Source organism: Daphnia magna, linkage group LG2 (assembly GCF_020631705.1).
Source record: "Daphnia magna isolate NIES linkage group LG2, ASM2063170v1.1, whole genome shotgun sequence".
NCBI lineage: Eukaryota > Metazoa > Arthropoda > Branchiopoda > Diplostraca > Daphniidae > Daphnia > Daphnia magna.
In genome coordinates, this window is record NC_059183.1 from 4,675,604 (window position 1) to 4,690,342 (window position 14,739).

Genomic DNA, 14,739 nt, shown 5'->3' on the forward strand with positions numbered 1-14,739 from the left:
TGTGGACCAGTTAAGGAAAAGTATGCAGAAAAAAAAAGTTAAGTAATACCTCTGGAACTGTATTCGCTGTAATGCTTTAGCTACGCTAAACACAAAAGCGATCATGAAATATTTTAAAATAAACCCTGTGTGACGATAAGTTATCATTTACTTTCCTATAAAAAGTTCAAATTTGGTACACTTCATGAAAGCCATTCAAGTCTTGGCTTAAATTATCACTTATTCAGACTTTTAAGTCACTGTTGATCATGTTCAACTATGATCAACATCAGTTAAAGAGCCCCTTGAAGTGAAAAAAATTCAATCTTAAAGATTTCTTGTGAATAACTTTGACTGTGGTACTACATTGTTTAAAATAATGATTTAAAAATAAGATTTTTCTTATATTTTAGTTTCCGTATGTTTTCTCCTGAAAATACTTTTTGGTTCAACAAATTACAACTTTCAGTTGAAGGTAAACAAAAAACTGTGTAACTTCACTGTAAACTAGATTGTATTTTGTGATATACAAGAAAGGCTACCCAACTTCAAAATTTTCCTGCATTGATAACATTGACTTACGTCTATCACATGCTGTGGCTTAGGCTTTCTTTTTGTGTTCCAACTCTGTAATCCTCTTTTGATGAGTAGCAATAGCATCCTGGTGTTCCTTTACACGGTGCTGATGAAACACAATCTCTTCATCGAGATGTTCTTTAAGTGTTTTCAGTTGTTCTGTTTGCTGTCATACATGTATGAGAAACACACATTACCACATAACCTAGTAAAAGAGGACTAAGTGAAGGTCCTACCATTTTACGGAAGTAACGCTCCTCATCAGCTGCTTCTTTTTTACCGAAAGACCCTCCTGCCTCTCTAATGGCACCAGCTCCACCATCTTGGCTGTAAGCTAAACGACTGAAAACATGAAAACAGGACATCGAAATTGTTTATTTATGAACTTCGCTACAGATTAAACTATGTAGTAGAAAATCCGAACGTACCTCATAATTGGGAAATTGCGAGAAAATCTCAGAGCAAAAACCGATCTAGTCAACGCCATTTTGTGTTATAACTGGCAAACTGACGGAATTTAGTTAACTAGTTAAGCTTTATTTGTTTCAACGTCACGTTAACGACTCGGACGTCGCTTTGCTTTAAATTAAATGCCTTGTTGACCTCCCTTGACGCTGAATTTTTGGATCTTGTCCAACGTCGCAATCAATCGATCGTGTAATGTACTTTTTTGTTGTAATAATGGAAGAATAATATTAATGATTGTAAAAGTTTTGTGTAATGTTAGTATTTTTTTGCCCGACAAAACTGTTTTATTTTTATAGAATTTTCAAGTGTTAAGATTGCGGCAACGTAGCACAGTAAGGTAGTGAAGATCTAAACTGTGCGGAGCGTGAATTGGCTCTTTGACGGAAAGATTGTTTTTACCGGTCCTAGTAACCAACGAGCAATTTCATTTGTTCTTGTATCAACACATCATTGAAAGGTAATTCCGATAAAACATGGATCGTCTTTTACGGCTCGGTGGCCCAATGTCTGGCCTAGGACAGTCTGCTCCTCCAACTGATGCACCCGTTGTCGATACAGCCGAACAGGTATGACAGCTTGAGGCGTATCCAATAGGTAGTTGTTTATTTTATTTTATGTAATTCATTGTAGGTTTATATTTCTTCCCTTGCATTGTTGAAAATGCTGAAACATGGGCGTGCTGGAGTTCCTATGGAAGTCATGGGACTTATGCTTGGAGAATTTGTTGATGACTACACAGTCAGAGTGATTGATGTATTTGCTATGCCTCAGTCAGGAACGGTACAACAATAGTGCACTATTTTTACTTTTAACTTTTCTAAAAATATATTTTCTGTAGGGTGTCAGTGTAGAAGCTGTAGATCCAGTGTTTCAAGCAAAAATGTTAGACATGCTCCGACAAACTGGTCGCCCAGAAATGGTAGTTGGCTGGTACCATTCCCATCCTGGCTTTGGTTGTTGGTTATCTGGTGTGGATATCAATACACAACAAAGCTTTGAGGCGCTGTCTGAACGTGCTGTGGCTGTTGTCGTTGATCCCATTCAGAGTGTCAAAGGTATTCCATAAGCAACAGCGAAGATAGGAGTAGAAATTCATTTTTTTCTTCATAGGCAAGGTTGTGATTGATGCATTCAGGCTGATCAATCCCAACATGATGGTACTAGGACAAGAACCTCGTCAAACAACATCAAATCTTGGACATTTACAGAAACCGTCAATTCAAGTGTGTTGGTTGTATTGCGTGAATTTTTCGTAAAAGAAACATTTCGAAAATTCGGATTTATTTCTTCAGGCCTTGATTCATGGACTCAATCGTCACTACTATTCCATCAGCATCAACTACAGGAAGAACGAACTTGAACAAAAAATGTTGTGGAATTTGCACAAGAAATCTTGGACCGAGGGATTGTCGCTAGCCGAATACGAGCAACACTGCAAAAGCAATGAACAGAGTGTTCGCAGCATGCTCGAACTAGCGAAAACTTATAACAAAGTAAATACCAAAACATGCTGTACCTGATGGGTGACTAGATTCTTAGACTAACTTTGTTTTATCAGGCGTTGGAAGAAGAAGAAAAGATGACACCTGAGCAGCTTGCAGTTAAGAACGTTGGCCGTCAAGACCCGAAGCGCCATTTAGAAGAGGAAGTTGATGTACTAATGACGTCTAATATTGTCCAGTGTTTGGGAGCTATGTTGTCTACGGTGGCCTTCCGATAATCACTGATACAGTTCACACCCTTCTCATATACACACGTATCCAATGAATACAAAATTCACAAAAATTCTGAAATAGTAGACTCCAAATATTTCCTACCTTAAGAAGAAATGTAAAATGATGAAGAGAGGGGCATGACTTGAACAGTACGTAATACGAGTAAATTTGAAACAATCTCGGATGTTTGCTCCATAGTTAATATCCCTCTGGGTTTTTTTTTGTTTGTGGCTGTTGACGCGTTGCATTCGAGCCGCGAAGAAAATTTTCGCAGACTTTTCCATAGAATGTCGTTAACGAATGTCCATTTCCATGGCATCCAGAAACTTCTTACGTCCATTTTTTTTCTTATGAATCTTTGACCTTTGAAAGAGCAATTAGATTAAAATTTAAATCATTCCTAGTGCAAAACGTCCATGACTAGGAAGAATTCTATTTCCCCCTTTTCTGGTAAGAATACAGTACCCACAAGACTTATTGAATAGTCGAGGAGCAATCCGTTTGGGTGCGTGCGCAGACTATAACAATGTTGCTATAAGAAATATACATACGATGCAGTTAGATCGGTAGCGACGTCTTACCTGGATCGATGATGAGAAAAATCAACAAAAATTTCAGAAAAAAAAAGAAATAACGAAAGTGGAAAACCGAACGCAACTAGTGGTCCAATCTTTCTGTCTACTGGTCAGCAGAGCGCCGTCGCTGCAATATATCTAAGTCCCGTATTCTTCACCCCCTTTTCTTGTTATAGTCACTTGCTAGTCTAGTACGTGAAATCAGTTTGGGATTGGACGTCATTCAGAGGAGAGCTAGGCGTCGCACGCCCCGCGACGCCCTATCGTCAGCTTGCGATGATCATCACGTCGTGCATCCGTTCGCTCCAGCGTAACCTTCCTATCAGAAACTATTGACTGCAACTTTGCTATTATCTGTGCATCTATTGATTAAGACTCTGGTGCTGGACTTGTGTCGTCATTCCAAAACTTTGGAAAGTGCACACAGGTAAAATTGTAGGCATAGAAACGGGATATAAACAAAAGAATCAACCATCGATTTTCGATGTCTTGTCTAGCCGATCCGACTGAGTGGACAACACGTGGACAGTGCACTAGATTCACACATTTGAATTTGTTGGCATTTGAATTGACACAACTGTCAACTGCAAAAATAAAAAAAAAAAAAAAAAAAGGAAAGAAACAAAAGGAAGAGCAAAGGACAATACATGTTTCAGTTGTTGGCAAGGCAACGATGGAAGCATTTATGTGTGTCGCACAGCATGATCTAAACTTGGACAGAGCGTTGGGAAACCAACAGTAGAGTGCTAGAATAGGAGGTTATCCAAAAAAAGAAAGAAACTCGTGAGAAGTTGCCCTAACATCTGTCGAGGAGGGAAAACGCCATCCATCACGACTTGAAGCCTTTAGAGCAGAACGGGAATAAGAGTTTTTCTTTCCTTCCCGGGGTTATATTTATAGCAACATAAAGACCACACTGGTTGTTTGCTTCCGTGACCTTATTTTTTGTTTTGACAATCTTCTATTTCATGTTTGACATCCAATTGCAAAAGCCTATATAAAAGGCAGCTATCAACATCGAAATGTCTAAACGGTTTTCCGCCAGAGAGCTTCAAGCCAGGGCCGTTCAAAATTGCATTACCCACTTTAGAGCTATAGAATAGTAGCAGCTCAACGCGTTCGTTTGCTTATTGGTTTCATTGTAAAATCAATGAAGATGCACGAGGAGAGTTATGTGAGTGGATCATGCTATCTGAAATTCGTCCGTAATGGCTATATAAACAAAATGCATGGCATTAAACCACTGACGAGTTTTTGTTGTGTTTTCTTTAGAACTATTGGCCTCCCAGATCCTCACGACGGAGAAAACTTCCTACTTTCAACTATAATGCCATCAACACTATAGAATCTAATGGTGGAACCAAAGTTAATGTGAAAGAAACGCTAGGCTGTTTTCATGGCAGACACTCGTTTACCGGATGTGGTTCCGGTTAAAGGCCTGGCTACAGGAAAGGAAGAAGTGCTAGGCAACGTTACGGACGAGCAAAGCTGTGAAAGTGATTCGTTAGCTGATCGATCTACAATGCCCGATTGGCACATCACCGTTCTTAATCAGGATACTTCATCAGACAATCCGATAGTGCAAATATGGTCTAGTAACGATTCAAACCAGTCGGATACTTCTCTAGTAAAACTGGCGTCGGAAGAAATCTGCTCCCGGCTGGGGCAGATTGAGCAACTCACAAGTCGAAGCGATAGCCAACTTTCAGATTCCGGCATCGACTCTCAGCTGGCGAGTCCCACCGTGATAGACAACAAGTTGCACGAACAATCCTTCGTATTGGACCTGTCGGCGAATCACTTAACTGTGCCAAGCCGGATGAAACTAGGAAGTCTGCGCAGCAGTCTGGAGAAGCATCAACCAAACTTGAAAGAAGATAAACCATCCATCGTTGAAAATAGCGCCCACGGAACTGGAGAGCAAAAAAGCGATCAGTCACAAGTTAATTCTACATCAACGTCATCCAGATTCCTACCTCAGAAAAGGTCAGACTAAATTCTAGACGTATCCGTTTTCCTAGAAAAAGCTTTTAACTACGGTATGTAAGGACGGACGTTCCTTAATGCTATTAAAAACAGCACGGCGTGTATCATGCTGCGGGTTAGTTCCAGCGAAAAATCAATATTTTCCTTATGAATGCGTGATGAGGGCGACTAGAAACGCCGACGGTAACGCTGATGGCTGATACGTGTTAGACATAGACTAGAGAGAGAAATAATAGTATGCATAATAATAATAATGACAATGAGAAGTGGCTTAATGTTTGATTTGTATGGAAATGCGAACTTCGTTCCTTACCCCGCTTTCAAATTATAGTAGCTGATTGTTGGATAACTTTCATCCTTTGGGCTGCATCATTGTTAAACTGCAAGATGGATTCCCGGTGAATTCCACTGGTGCCTGAGAGGCTTTGTTTTGTGAACTGCTTGTTTTCTTCTTTGTGCTAGACGTACATTCTCTAAAAATAAAAAAGGCGCTCACCACACTTCTTCTTTCTTGACGTTCCAAAGGAAATGTAAAAAGTCAAGGCAACCACGAGGGGCCCATTAATTTTCCATTTGACCTCAATTCTCACGATAACAAAAAGAATTTTATGTGATTATATCCTACAGGCACCACCGCAATTTTTTGCCAGTGGATTACAGCCTGGATGGTTGGCCACGATCAGAACATTTCCAAAAGATTCGCTCGTTGCCCAGTGAATGTGAACACCAGATGGAGATGGAAGAGACTAACAATTCGGCGGCCAGCTGGTCCGATTCGACTGGAACTCAGATTACAACAATCGGTCGTAAACAAAAAACATCTTCACCCAAGATCTGCGTTCAAAGGGATGTCTATCGGCAGCCCAGCATTGATCGGAGTTTCGACGAACACTCGTCCATTATCAGTGAACACAGTCGCAGTTACGATTCGCAAGAATCATCACATTTTCTAGCCGATCAGGAACTTGGATATTCACATACTCGCAATCCCAGTTTCAGCTCGGTTCGCAGCGAGTCCTGCATGGAGAACGTTGATTCACGAACGGACGGCTCAGCCAACAAACCGACACTTTCTCCACACCACCATTCGGGAATGTTGTCCAGAAGCTCATCTCGATCGACGTTTCTCTCCGTTCCATCCAAAGTACCTAATAGCCTCTGGCTGTCTTCAACTTCCGATCATCTGCATCAAGCCGATAATAATAAGGTCATGGAACGCCAACTGTCAGCTAATTCACATTTGGGATCCACGTCTTCGCTGATGGCATCACACTTCAGCCTATCCAAGTATACAATCATAGAATTATTATTATTTTTTTTTTTACTGCTTGAGGGTATTTCAAAGCTCCAACATATAACTCGTCATTGATCATTCACGTCTGCAGGGAAGTATTTTCCTGGGTGCAAGACGGAAATCCGGCTCTTGTTTTTATCAAATAGCTGCAGAAAGCGCCGTCACGTCAATTATGAAAAACGTCTATGACAGGCGTGAACGCCACGCCTAAACGTAAGACGACACTGTTTCGGCGTAGAAGAGAAATCCTTCAGGACTAAAACAAGATTGCATAGCCTAGTCACGCGATCCCACTGTAAAGCATCGTCTTGACCTACATACAGACATAATTGGTGCACATGGATTATATAGGTTGGAACTGGAAGGATTGGTTTCTTGGCTTTGATCTTACCACTACGCTTTTGTATATGCGATTCAGTTGTACAAGTAGCAATGTGGAGTAGTTTCACGTTATCCAATTACGATCCAATTTCCATACGCCCTCTAGTGATTTGCTGAGTGTACAAGGCAGGCATCCCTTAATTTGGAATCCTTGACTTATAAATGAACATTTACGTAGAAGACCAAAAAAAAAAAAGAAAAAGCGAACATTCCCTTTATGTCTTCGAGCTATTCTGCGAGTTCCAGAGCTACCATTTATGTGAATAGTATCCCTCCATATGGGCAGAAATGTATAATAATTGATCATTATCTCGGAACAACCAGTCCATACCTGAGGCTGTGCCTGAACGAAGGCGGAATCAACGACGCCCTGCTGCTGAGCCTTGCTGGAAACGAAATGAACCACCCTGCCGTACTGGACATGTTCGATGATCCTTATTGCGACGCAGCCTCCGCCGTCCAGTTATCTCTTACCCAACGGCTCGCTTTTCCTCAGCTAACAGAGAATGATCTGGAAGCAGACAAGCAAAATGCTCGCTACCAGCAACGGAACGAGCTTCCTAGAGAGGAGGGCAGCCTCAACTTCTTCGCCAAAATCATCACCTTCCTGGTTAGAAATTATTTTTAAAAAGAATTAAGGAATTGATGCTAACAGAACATACTTCATGGCAGGTTCTTGTGTTCGTTATCGTCCTCGTAGTAGGTGTTCTCGTCAAAATATCTCACACACCTCGATAGCTGATGGAATCTCATCGTTTTTTAACTGTTAAAATATAATTAAAACGTTGTAAGATACAACAGCAATGGCTGATGTGTAATTTACTTATTATAATTTTTGTGTGTACTCAATTATTTGCAAACTTTTTTCTACGTTGTTTTGCTGCGTGGGGGAACTGCTATTTCCAGTCAACGTGACGTCAATTCACTTCTTCTTCGGCTTTCACGGGTTTAATTCAATTTTGCCGAGCGACGAGAGTCAGTGCGTTCATTCGCTTGCTGATAAACAGCGTCGTAAGAACGATTTATGTACCGTTCTGGTACTTAAAATACAGTTGATTTCTTGATTCTCTCTTTAATTATGCGATGCTATCCACCACGAATCATTTCGTCTTGGACTATCCGACGGCCAAGGCCATGTTATTGCACGAGAAACTGGAACAGGACACGCAAATGCGCGACTTTTGCACGAAACATCTGACTTGTTTCCCTTGGTCTCTTATAACAGATCGATACAGCGGCTACATGGGTGACTGCGCTGAGGGACTTAGCGAGAGACGATAGGAAACAGCTGCCGCAAAATCCTAATCCAGAAAAATGCGCAAGGGCGTGACTTTAGTTTTGAATAGTGAGACAACTTTAAAAAATATTTTTTATAAATGCATAAAAGAAGGGTTGTTTTACCTTAGAGACCGACTGCTAGCCGTATACTTTTGGGAAAGTAAGAATTGTACGCCTTCGTAAATTCACCAAAACAATTTGCCATCTTTATTTCACTGGTAAAATTTCCTAATGAGCCAAAATAAATGGGGATTTAAAGTTATTTGAGGTAAAGAACGGACAAGCTGAATGGCGAAAATGTAGATAATTAGTAAGGCACACGTTCAGAATATCTTCTAAAGAAATTATGTTACATATTGCACACGACGAGAGTAATCTCCATAATAATATGACAACTAGCCAATATGCTTACCATAGGGAAAAGCTTTCTTCAATTGTCTTTGACAGCTGCCTTGAAAAGCTCGCCGGCTGACCATAACTGTTCCCAAGTAATCAACTGATCGACGTTGTCTATTGGGTTGCAAGAGTTCAAGGAAATGTAGCCATTGCTTTTCCAGTTAATGGATATCAAATTTTGCTGCCCCAAACAGCAGCTAGGCTTAGTTAAGTGGTGTAAAGGGTCAACCTGAGTAGACAAAATGGAGGATTTCTTCGAATATCTCTATGCGAAATGTCTAGGATACTAATCGTTCCCGCCTTCGCATGCTGCATCAACAATGTAATTGTGCAATGTGGTACTTTTTGGCTACCAACATGGTAGCGTGACTGTCCGAATACTGATCACCTTCAAAGTAAACTTAAACACAAGTTTTCTATTCGTAAATTGATTTAAGTTAAATCATTTTCTTCACTGTCGGTCGAATCCTACAACCTTACTGCGTCCTTGTCACTCAGGCCGCTGGCTGAAAGGAAAATTCCATCAAACTTGAACTATATCTGACACATTATCTCCTCATCTAACACCGTCAATTTTGTTTTACGTTGTGCAGCTTGAAACTAATCTCCGCTAACACTGACATAAACCCCGTAAAGCAAGTCGCAATGTTGGAAATCACTGTCGGTATCTCTCTTCCTTGGTTTGTTTCCACCAGTTGTTGTCAATTTCAAGATGTAACAAAATCGCACACCATCAGACGAATTTTCATTAGACTACATTTTTCTGAACCTTTTAGAGGTGCAGTTGGATAGCATTTACAGTATCAACCTAAGGCGATCTAATTTATACCAAGGTGAAACAAATTGAAGTGCATCCTCTGAACCAGTTTTTCTGGCCACAGCTTTCCACACGATGTGCATTAGCTTCTCAGTTGTTTGACGATAAAAGATAACACATTCCGGCTCTACAAATAACTGATTTTCAGTTAAGACTTTACTGAGCAATACGTCTTCTTAAAATGTGGAAATCGATGGGAGCTCACTTGCCGGGACCAGCACTTCAACAGGTCAGCTCAGGTTAAATGGAAACCAAGCAGACGACAACGCAAATTTTCTTCTTTGTTTCAATTCTTTTTTTTTTATTTCTTTAAATTTTGTGTTTTGTTTTTAACATCATAAGATGTACGTTACAAGTATTTAACAATTTATATGTATTATTTTTAATATGCATCAGACCAACGAAAAAGTTACAACTAAAGTTAATCGAGACTTAAGTTAATCGAGCTCGAGTTGTGTCCTTTTCAGCGGTTCAGAATTATCTGTTATCTCAGGTCACAATCATATAATGTTTGCACGTTTCCATGTAGTTCAGTAAGTTATATTGGTCATTACACTGATGTTTGATGCTATATCATAACAACCTGCAGCTGATGACTGGTGTAGTCTGCTCATAGATATGTGGACACGCCAGTATAAGCTGCTGAACTGTAAATATGGATTACCTTGGGGAAAACAAAGTATTAACCTTGTAAAATCGAATAACATTCGGCATTTAGTATTGGCTCATACGGTTTATAGCCGGTGTTTGATGGAAAACTTCGCGAGATCAGAGAACAAGGCAAATAGAAAAGGTCACCAGAGACGCCACGGCCTAGTTTTCCTTCTGTTACAGTCGTTCGGAGCACGAGGGACCAAATAATTTGGACGGCGCCGGTGTCCATGGTGAAATGAAAACTTCTAGAAAATCGAATTAGTGGCTTGGTGCACCATTGCTATGCTTACAAAAGTGTTGGGTGAAAAAACTTGCTATCTTTACGAGTACCAAAATCAAATAACTGCATTATGTCCTCTTTCGTTGAATATTTTTAACTTCTTTGAAGTTTGTAAAAGTTTCCAAATCATTTTATAAAATCAACGCTTAATTTTGTTCAGTCGTTTAAACAGTATCTAATACTAGATCAAATAAACTGCTTTCTTTAAAAATCTTTTTGTTTGCATTTTCAATTTTATTAATGAAATAAGACCGAGAGAAAAGTAGTATATAAGGAAGGACGCCAACAATTACGCCGATACAAAGTAAGCGTGAAACAAAAAATACGAATTAGATAAGGAAAATTATGTCGTCGGCTACCATGATCTGATTAGCATCCGTCATTCGTTCGAAAGCCGCTCGAATTTCATGGGATTTGAACGGCTGAGTTGCATGTTGTTCAGCCAGGTAGTCGCGAAAACGACTTGAAGGCAGTGACTGGGCACGTGATTCGCGGAATAGCTGAGTCAATGACTTCTTGAACAAATTGAAACGGTCATCCGTAATGGAGGCGGGTGTATCGTCTTCATCGATAGTATCCATTGGGACGGAATCTGTACCTGAACTAGACACTTGAGATGCAGTCAAATCTTGCGTTCCCCTTTTTGGACGTTTGGTGGTAGAGCCACTAGCTGTGGTCGGCTGGCTAGTGGTGGTATCGAATTCGTAAGGATCTTCTGGGGTGTCTCGGGTGCGCTTCCTTTTTTGCGAATCGGCTGCGGATGCCACCGTTTCGTTGGCACTATCTACTGCTTCCTTAAAATTGACAATTCCTTATCAAATCAAAAGAACTAAGATCAAATGGCTGTTAAAGTTTTACCTCTTCCTCTTCGGTATCGCCTTCGTCCTCCCCTTCGCCGTCGTCAGTCTTCTTCTTCTTTCGCTGTTTTTCCAACACTCGCTTAAAGTATGCGAATTGGACGAGTTCAATTGCCGAATGCGCGTCATCAGCACTGATGACTTTTGACAAACGTGCACGGGCGTGAGCCGTGGAAAGACGGATGAGCGTCTCGAGAGCTCGAGCTGTTACCGGTTGGGTACGTGCTACATCTGGATTTTCAACTTCGTGAGACCGTAGACGCGAATATTCCTCTGCGATGGCGTCAGCTGCTTCTTGCGACAATGTTGGCTAAACTCATGAAAAGAAATTTCATGAGAACTCGACCAAATGCTGGGACTTCAGATGAAATAATGAACTAACCTTTAGTGCTCGAGCGACGTGGATGTACTTCTTCATGAATTGCATACTAACAATTTTATCTGTTTTAGCACGACTGGAACCGTGAAGTAGAGCGTCATATTTTTCATAAAGCGGCGTCTCTTGGGTGGTGGAATCATTCTCCTCCGGATTCCTAGTAGACAACATATCCAAATTCATAGCCAATGGAAGCGGTTCTCCATCTTGCTCGGTTGCAGCGCGGTAACGATGCATTCGAACCACGTGATCGGCAATTCGGCGATCCTGCTCTACATCTACCAGATCCAAAACGATGAACAACAAGTCGAAACGAGACAAGAGCGAGTCCTAGAGAAACAATTCCACAAATTTGATTTGGTTTTGGATTGGATTTTCATTAACAATTTGAAAATAATGTATATATATTGTAATAAGCACCTGTAATCCAATATTTTCCATCGGTGTCTTGTACTGATCATAGCGGCCGTAAACTGGGTTGGCAGCAGCAAGAACAGAACAACGAGCATTTAAACGAGCATGGATGCCAGCTTTAGCGATAGTAACCTAATGGAAAAGACAATCCATAAAGATGGATCGTGATAAAACGAGCGGGGTCAAACATAAAATAAAGGCAGAAGAGACAGTTGATGGACAAAGGAATATGTTTTTTTGGTTAAAAATGACCTCACTTGTATCAATTTCTATAAATGCTTTAATGCTGGAGAAAAACCAATTCAAGATTCTGGGCATTTTAAACATTTGACATAAAAAAATTGATGGAAATTAACTAGTATAATCGCAGCACAAAATTCGTACGACAGACAGTAATTATCTGTCTGTTGGAGGAGCTTACGAGACATACGTCAAATTGCTGGGAAATAAATAGTAAATACTAATGATACGCTGTGATGATCATTAAACGCATCAGACAACTACAGACAAAAATGATGTCAAGGTCAGACGATCGTATCGTAAAATATTTACCGATCCTTGTTCCATAACTTCGTGGATGGCGGTTCGATCGATATCAGACATTTTGTCAAATTCGTCAATACAAACAACGCCCCGATCAGCCAAGACCATGGCACCAGCTTCTAGACGTCGCTCACCAGACTCGGGATCTGTGGTAACTGCAGCGGTCAAACCGACGCCGGATGAACCACGACCTTCAAAAAAATAATGAGAATTTGTAAGTAACCAATTGCAGACCAGTCGGATCGGTGTAATGGGACCATAGGAAAGCAACCGGTTGTAAGACGATACCTGTTGTGGCAACGGCTCTGGGCGCCGTAAAGAGGACGTAGCGAAGAAGTTGCGACTTGGCTACACTAGGATCGCCAATTAGTAGAATGTTGATATCACCACGGAGGCGTGTACCGTTTGGCAATACCTTCTCCAGGCCACCAAGAAGCATGCAAAGAAGAGCGCGTTTAATGTACTCGTGTCCGTGGATGGAAGGCGCCAATGATTTCGCCAGGAGTTGAAAGACATCGACAGACTTCATGCGAGAAAACTTTTTACATTTGCGAACATCATCACTAGTGATAAAGATTGATGCTTCTTTGCTCAAAGGTACAATGTTACAGGCCAGCAGAATTGTTCTTGAAAAAAAAAAGCGAAACTTAAAACCGATACTGCAGGAAAAATAATAAAAATAAAAAATATGTTACTTGAAAGCTCCAGAAGTGTATCCTCCTTGTTTACTCGGTAACGATCTAAAGGTACCGATAACCTGGATACGATCGCCAGGTTTGCACCGGTCAACCAAGTCATTATCACAAATAATGTCTACAGCTCGAGGTAGTTGTCCTTTGTGCAAAAGTTGTAAAGAAGTGTTAGCTTGTAACATGAACAATGACAAAAATAAATAAAAACAGTTGTACCAGCAGGAGCTTTTTCTGGCATTTCCTGGATCGTCAGAGTTTGATGATCTCTGTATGACGATAGTCCGTACTCTGTTTCTAGTAAGTTACCATCCTCGTCCTAAATATTATCAAAGAAAGCTTGTATTTGGTTTTTTATGGCTACTCTTTTTTATTACATCACTTCGTATTTTCTTATTATTTTACTTATACGATGAAGTGACTTTACCGAAAACCAAAAATTTACTTAAAAATATCTGATATACATTTCCCCCCTGCCTTCCTACTGCATTCTTCCAGAAAAGTTTCTAAATATAATAAAGCAAATAAAATACCTTTGTTGGGTAAACAGCACTTGATGGAAAAGCATCGAAACTTGTCAAATCGGTGTAACGTCGTTCGATAGTTTTCTTTGTTGCTGGACAATAGTGCACGCTGCGGACGATTTTCGGTCGAACCAGAGAACCTAGTTTTAAGTAGAAGAGTTCAATCATACTGCATCTTTGTGGAACTCAGAAAAAGGAGGAATGATGGGTTCATACATTTAGTGACAATGCCTTCTACACAAACCAAATTCCCAATAAAACGTGAGGTAAGGCTTCTAGGTGTGACATGTTTGGCTCCAAAGCTACCCTCAAATCCAAGAAAGAATTCATCATGCTCTTTCGCATAGCTGGAATCTATGCCTCCAACAAACTCTGACAGGGCTTTCTGGAATGCTAACTGCTCTTCAAAAGCATTTGTCAGCAGGCTACAAAAAGATATTTTGTAATTATCTTTTCACTTATGAGCACAATATTTTTCTTACCTATTAGCTCTTGCAGCATTTACACGACGGAGATCATTGATGTTAACTATTAATCTAGTTTGCTTGTTGCTCACCATATCCTTCACAAGCTGAGTGTAAATTCCATCTCGGTTCTGTGAGAGATAATCATTTTAAAAATAGCGAACTCTTCAAAGATGTTTTTAAGACCAACAGATCTTACATAGTCATCAAGGAATTCAGCATATTCACGTTGAGTGTCTCGAATCCGCTGGTCGATATCTCCTGCTGCCATCGTAGAAAATTAGTAGAAAGAGGCACTTAAAAAGGGTAAAATAGCTAAATCAAAAGGAAATTCCTTAAAATCCAAAACGTGAAAATGTTCGCCTGTGTGTAACTGCGAGCAAGCAGACAACAGCTACACAATGAAACTGAAACATCAAATCCCGCCAAAATAGTATATGGTGACCAACGCCATCTGGTAGTGGCAGCACTTA

General features: G+C 40.4%; 3 protein-coding genes and 1 long non-coding RNA gene across 9 annotated transcripts; 1 reads left to right on the forward strand and 3 right to left on the reverse strand.

The window, feature by feature from the left end:
* Positions 1-475: 475 nt before the first annotated feature.
* LOC116918064 (ATPase inhibitor, mitochondrial) lies at positions 476-1,160 on the reverse strand. Its single transcript, XM_032923731.2, has 3 exons — positions 984-1,160; positions 792-897; positions 476-721 (listed from the first exon to the last, which is right to left on the reverse strand). The coding sequence occupies exons 1-3, from the start codon at positions 1,040-1,042 to the stop codon at positions 581-583; spliced, it is 306 nt and encodes a 101-aa protein (XP_032779622.2). The 5' UTR covers positions 1,043-1,160; the 3' UTR covers positions 476-580.
* A 197-nt stretch (positions 1,161-1,357) lies between these two features.
* LOC116918059 (26S proteasome non-ATPase regulatory subunit 14) lies at positions 1,358-2,808 on the forward strand. Its single transcript, XM_032923725.2, has 6 exons — positions 1,358-1,589; positions 1,654-1,803; positions 1,862-2,078; positions 2,134-2,246; positions 2,316-2,516; positions 2,582-2,808. Exons 1-6 carry the CDS (start codon positions 1,497-1,499, stop codon positions 2,741-2,743), a joined length of 936 nt encoding a protein of 311 aa, XP_032779616.1. The 5' UTR covers positions 1,358-1,496; the 3' UTR covers positions 2,744-2,808.
* On the reverse strand, positions 2,288-9,698 carry LOC116936750. 6 transcript variants are annotated; one of them, XR_006642866.1, is made up of 8 exons: positions 8,665-9,698; positions 8,376-8,480; positions 7,820-8,275; positions 7,637-7,737; positions 5,613-7,581; positions 5,290-5,516; positions 2,841-5,226; positions 2,288-2,763 (listed from the first exon to the last, which is right to left on the reverse strand). It is a non-coding gene; the product is annotated as an uncharacterized LOC116936750 (long non-coding RNA). The 6 variants fall into 6 exon arrangements; XR_006642865.1 differs by having other exon boundaries at positions 5,613-6,906; positions 6,985-7,581; positions 7,637-8,275; XR_006642869.1 differs by having other exon boundaries at positions 2,841-3,319; positions 3,397-5,226; positions 7,637-8,275.
* A 914-nt stretch (positions 9,699-10,612) lies between these two features.
* On the reverse strand, positions 10,613-14,681 carry LOC116918051 (zygotic DNA replication licensing factor mcm3). The gene is made up of 12 exons (XM_032923714.2): positions 14,466-14,681; positions 14,285-14,397; positions 14,019-14,227; positions 13,812-13,942; positions 13,498-13,597; positions 13,285-13,423; positions 12,878-13,215; positions 12,599-12,780; positions 12,053-12,178; positions 11,639-11,962; positions 11,258-11,566; positions 10,613-11,193 (listed from the first exon to the last, which is right to left on the reverse strand). Exons 1-12 carry the CDS (start codon positions 14,535-14,537, stop codon positions 10,729-10,731), a joined length of 2,508 nt encoding a protein of 835 aa, XP_032779605.2. The 5' UTR covers positions 14,538-14,681; the 3' UTR covers positions 10,613-10,728.
* Between the last annotated feature and the right edge of the window lie 58 nt (positions 14,682-14,739).